The sequence below is a fragment of the Mirounga angustirostris genome, unplaced genomic scaffold, assembly GCF_029215605.1.
Source record: "Mirounga angustirostris isolate CCGP_5_RB_7025 unplaced genomic scaffold, mMirAng1.0.hap1 SCAF_99, whole genome shotgun sequence".
NCBI classification, from domain to species: domain Eukaryota; kingdom Metazoa; phylum Chordata; class Mammalia; order Carnivora; family Phocidae; genus Mirounga; species Mirounga angustirostris.
The window spans coordinates 172,224-178,223 of NW_026991807.1; the positions used below are offsets into that span (position 1 = coordinate 172,224).

At 38.9% G+C, this 6,000-nt stretch overlaps 1 protein-coding gene across 1 annotated transcript in view; it reads left to right on the forward strand.

Annotated features, from left to right (window-relative positions):
• The window catches only part of LOC135363356 (alpha-mannosidase 2-like), a gene marked incomplete at its 3' end in the record, with an annotated part of 51,214 nt that extends 45,280 nt beyond the window's left edge, over positions 1–5,934 (forward strand). The window contains exon 7 of the mRNA XM_064583898.1: positions 5,726–5,934. Within this exon, the coding sequence (XP_064439968.1) occupies positions 5,726–5,934 (209 nt within the window). The remainder of the gene's footprint in view (positions 1–5,725) is intronic.
• Between the last annotated feature and the right edge of the window lie 66 nt (positions 5,935–6,000).

A 6,000-nucleotide genomic window follows, 5' to 3' on the forward strand; every position in this document is an offset into this window, starting at 1 on the left:
CTTCCGTGGTGCCATGCTCATCTGGTTTTCCTCCTAGCTCTCAAGTGGTTTTTTATCTCTCTGATGGTTATTAAGCCATTAAATGTCAGAGTCCTCAAGGGTTGGCCCCACGCCTTCTCCTTTTCTCGTCTTATATGTTCTCCCTCTGCAATCTCTCCTACTCCTGTGGCTTTGGTGACCACCTCTACGCAGATGAAACCCACACATATATTTCACCTCTTACCTGCAGACCCATCTACCTAGCTGCATCCTGCTATTCAGACCCGACATATCCATGATCACTCTCATGATCTCTCTTCCCTTCCCCCCAGACCTGCTCTTTTCTAGTGTTTGCTCTCTCGGGGACTAGTACCACCTTCCATCCAGTGCCACATACATAGCAGTCATCTCTCATTGATACTTCTCCTTTGCCTGCCCCTTTCTTAAAACAATGATCACCAGTGTTGACTATCTTATTGCCTAAATATTTCAAATCTATAAACTCGCTTATTTTGACCACCATTATCTAAACAAACATCATGTGTTTCCTGAATCATTCTGCTCTTCTTTTCCTGCCATATTTGTTCTCAAATCAAGTAAGCAAAGTGATTCATCTTTTCAAAATTCAATCTGACCTCACTGCTCCCTTCTTAACCCTCAGGTGTCTTCTCATTGCTCTCCTAATAAAAGCCAAAATCCTTCCCATGGCCTGAAGAGCCCCTCATGATCTGGGCCCTGCCTGTCCCCCAGCTTCATCCAGCATGACTCGTGTTATTTCTGCTCTAGGCCCACTAGTTTTCTTTCAGTCCCAAGTGCTCCCTACGCACCTGGGGCCCACAGCACCTTTGCATTTGTGGTTTCATTCTGTGCCCAGGGAACTCTTCATAATAGTTCAGGCCAAAGCTGCCTTGGTCAACTGCTTTTTCTTGACCAGGCCAGATCACCATCCTCAGTGCCTCCTCAGAATTGCGCATCTGTCCTCCGTGCATAGATGTGATTATATTTGATCATTGTCTCTCTCCTCTTTTGGACCATAACTTCATGAGAGTGGGGGCCATGTTCCTCTGCTTCTAGAATTGTTCCTGGTAGAGGAAGCACCCGATATGTGTTGCATGAATGAATGCACAAATGCATAAATGAGTGAGCTGTAATAGCGCATGGTGCCACTGCATTTATCCCAGCCCCTGCTTACTGCCTTGTCATACTCGGCATGTTCTCTTCCCCTGCTCCATTCCAGGGACTTGTCTGCTTCATTTTTATGTACCCCACAGGGCTCCTTGCCTATGGTAGCTATTCTATAAATAAAACACTGGTTGATTGAATGAAATGGCAACAGCTCATTAAAGCCAAGAATTCTTTCAGTATCTAGAATCTTTTAGGAAAAAAGATTTTAATATCCATTTTTAGATGTCAAGATTTAAACCAGTTCTTGGGACTCATGGTTTAAATCAATTACTGACAAGATAGCTTAATTTGAGGACTAAAACTGCACAGGAAAATCATTGTCTGAGTGCTGGCAGCTACTGTCTTTTTCTCCTCCCGAAAATGTCTCTGGCTTTTATGATTTTTTTTTCTCTCTATATAGACACTAATTTGCAAAGCTTCTATTAACTATGGCAATAAGCATTTTCATGTCAGATCTATAAAGCTTTCACTTAGAAGTGAAATAATTTGTTTATTCCCATTCAAAACTCCTTGGATAGTAATTGATTGAAATTTGATCCAGTGTTTGTATAATCCTATGTTGGTTAAATTTTTCTTTTTGCTCAACTATAGATTCTTGGACTTAAATCAATAGTTTCTTTTAAATAAAAAATGAACTAGAGAAGAGAAAATACATTTTAATTTCTAGTGCAATTGATTAAAAAGGCATTTGATTAAGGAATGTTCCATCTCCTATAACTTAAACTTTGCAGAAAGTGTTTTTATTTTCAACTCAGACTCTCATGTTTAAGATGTCGATGGTAGGAACCATGGTGAGGAGACAGTCTCTGTACAGGAAGGCATTTTAGTAGAAAGTCTTCAGCCTGCCAGAGCCTCTGGGAGGAGTTATCTGGGTGACTAAGTGGAACCGAATCCTGTTCGTGAGTGTTCTGCAGAGAGGCAGTGAGAACAAGGACTGGAATGATAATTGCTGTGAGATGTGCAGATGCCCAGTGGGTTACTGTAGCTATGTGTGGTGGACTATCATCCATGTGTAATGACCAACGGAAGTGGAAAGTGGGAATTGTCTCTTTGGCATTGACCCTTTAGGTTTTGTTTCTTTGACACTTACTCCCTATCCCTTCCTGCTGAAGACTGCTATAGGTAGAGGGCATTGAACCAGGAATTAGAAGTGCTGGGAAGTGTTCAGGTATTACAGTTGTGTCATTTTACCTGTGGATACCAGTTCTTTACATGTCAGGAAAAGGAGCTAGGAGAGATCAGATGAAAAGCTCAAATGCTGACAGGACTCAGAAAAGTGATGGCATGAGGGAGGTTGGTCAGGTTTAAGGGCAAACGCGTAAGTGAGGTGACCCCAGGTCTGTGATGAGTGAGGACACATCCCACCAAGGAGCTACAACTCAGCTGCGCTTGAGGGAATATGGGGGCCCAGGGTGACTTGGGTTTCCAGTGTTTTGGGTTTAAAAAAAAAAAAGTTACCTGTTTTAGGGAGTTTTTTTGTTGTTGTTGACAATTTCACTGTGAGATCTCCTGGATTTTTTTTCTTTTTTGAGAGTTGGCCAAAAAACAGACAACTTTTTAATACCATGCAGACCTATCAAAACCTATGTGTAGGCAGATTTAGCTCACAGATCACCAGGCTTCACCTCTGCGCTAAATGAGATATATTTCTAAATCTTATGATTCATTAATTTTCATCAATTATTTCTTCTGTCTCTTTTTACCACATCCTTTCTCCTACTGTATTTTTCTCTCCTTTATTTATATTACATTTACTTGTTGATAGATTAAGTTTAAAAAAACATTTATCAAGTTCTCACCATGTATCAGGTCATACTGAATAAGCCAAAGTGACTCAAAATATCATCTCTTATTGTCTTAGATAATTTATTTAGCAAGTTTTGCTGTAGATGGATGGAAACCTTTGATGTTTAGGGATCAGATAACTTAAATGGGCTTCATGAAGGACACCATGGAGCCTAGCAGGAAGTTCTGATTTATAAAATAAGGGCTGGAACCCAATGAAGATCTCAACTTCTTGTGGTTTGGATCAGAATGTGCTATAAACTCTTTATAATCTCATACAGAATGCAAGGAGAAAGCTAGATCTGAACAGCTTGAAGCCTTCCAACCCACAAGGAACCAAATAATGTTTAGAGTAGTATATTAGTACTGCAAGGCTGGAGAATTCATTTACAGCTTAAAATTTCCTATAGCAAACATGTGTTATAAGCTTTGGGTTTATCATAAAGGTTACAGTTAAAAGATTACCTTTCCAGGAGATTAATCAAAAGGTGATAATTCACCAGCTAAATATCTTGTCGAGCCCCTCGTTGCTATAAACATGTTAAGAAAGTGCATGAATCATGGAACCTTCTGTGAGATTTTGTCCCACCCTGCCTGGCCAGCTTCCAGCAGCGTTATTTGTTCGTGGTGCTTTTATAGCTCTGAACCACAAATCTTCCCTAAACTTCTCTCCCTTATCCTGCTTAGGACAGTAAATGGCACAGTTCTTGAATTCTCGAAGCACTTACAGTCATGATATTGTTTCCTTTGACGAGACTTAGCATTAACATGTTTCTGAGTCTGAATCATTTTCTTAATCCAAAACTAGTTAAAGGATGAGACTCAGACATTTGATTGCAAAGGCAGCGGTTTCTTCTACAAGGTTGGGAGGATGTCTGGGGTGATGGTTCCCAGCACGTGTCCACAGAGCTGTGTCAGACTGACCGAGATTTGAGATTCACTCTGGGGGCTGTTAAGCTTTGGCTTCCTAGGGCTCACCCCTGGAAATTCTGATTAAGTAGATTTGGGTTAGGGTTCGGGGATCTATGTTTAAAGCTCCCCAAGCCATTTTTATGTATGGTAGGTTGCAGGGGGGCACTGAGAGTCAAGGGAACTGGTGTGGTTGGGAGGAAGAGTATATATGCACATTACTGTTTGAAAGGTATACATAATCCATCAAGAAGTATCCCACCTATTCACTGAAGTGTCCAGGGATTCCTCCAAGAGCATAGAACAAAGCCAGAGAGCATTCTCTGAATGTTACTTGACCTAGAATGGACTTAATGCCTTCTGATTCTGATACGGCAGGTGTCTTCTTTTCTGTTGGGATCTTTTATCTTTTATTATTGAAAAGTGATTTTGTCAGCAATCCTGACCTAGATTATGAAGTCCTTTGATCTTGGAGTACATTTAAAGTTTCCAGTTGAAACTGTTCCCTCAGTATTCAACAACATGCATTAAATTTCAGTATTGTTGGTGAATATTATTATATATGCTTTTTTAATCTTTCTTTTAAAAAAAGAGTGTGGGATGGGTGCATATTTTATTTACAAGTCATTTAGACCTTGTGTCAGTATCTCAGTATGCACTGTCCCTCTACTGCCTTTAATTTTTTTTCTTTCTCCATAGTCTGAATTGTAATGACATCTACAGTTCGCTGCTGGCAAGATGCTTGTCACTCTTTGCTCAATACCCTCTGTTCAGTGCTAATCTGACATTCTGAATTTTAAGCCCCGTATCTCCTCTAAATCCTATCTTTTCGGCCAGATAAGTAGCCAAGCCTTTTATTTGAGCCCTGTATTGCAGAAAGGATGCAAAATCAGAGGATATCAGTGAAATGGACAGTTTAAAAATAAGATACAAAATTAAATTTGTTCCACATGTCACTGTTGATCAAAAAACCTTTCTACATAAATTATTTTCTCTTCTCAGTGTTTTTCTCTGTGTGCTCTTATACCTTAGGCATTATTGGTTAAGATTCTACTTAGTCATCGATTTAGTTAATTGAGTGTGTCATCTACCATATGCCTATTGCCAGCCCTGGCAGACTTGTTTAATGTTTGAACATGCAGAACCACTTGTCTTTAAGTATATACCATAGCAATGACTAAAGTACTTTTAAATTCTACTGAATAATTGTGTACTAGGTAAATATGTACTAACTATTATATAACATAATTTAACAGTTTCAGTTCAGTGGTAGTGATTTACCAAATTTAACAGATGATATAGGTATACTCCTTGTGTTATTTTAAAAACCTTATTTATTTTGAGAGTTTTTCCCCCAAAAATCCTGTCATTGGGTAACATGTATGGAGCATAGCTTCAGATCACAAGATGTTATGGTCTAGTTGAGTGTATAAATGAAACCATGAGTATATGGTGGGTAAAACCTGAGGGAGAAGAGATCACATTTGATGATGTGCAAGATGTGTGAATATCCCAGCCCATCTATTTAAGAATTTTGTGGTAGGTTGAGAAAGAGTTTCCGTAAAATGTTATGCCTTGTCCTAAAATGTTTTTTGGAAAATGTTATCAGGATTTTTAGTACTACAGCAATGGAAAAAAGATCTTTCTAAACATGAGTTAGGTGGACACTGTTCATTTTCTTGTATTGCTTACAAATGGACTTGGTAATCTCTGTGTTGGCTAAGACTGTTATTTACAAAATATAAAATTAAAATATTTGTTTTTGTTTATATTTCTTTTCTATTTAAACCCTGTCAGGTAATTCCATTAATATTGTGAAAACTGCATATATATATAACACTTAAGCATTTCTGTTTTTTCTTGATAGGAAGAAGAAAAGAAGTCAGTCAGTTATCCTTCTCTCGTTAGCCACATAACTTCCTCTTTCCCGAATCATCCTGTCTTTACAATGACAGAAAAGATCCCCGTGCCCACCCTTCAGCTGCTAGGTGAATTCTCTCCGTTACTGTCATCTTTGCCTTGTGACATTCATCTCGTTAATCTGAGGACAATACAGTCAAAGGTATATCCCAAAATGTATCTATAAAGAATTACTTTTTTGTGATGTATTTGATATAAGGGGATGAGAAGCAGAAAGAACTG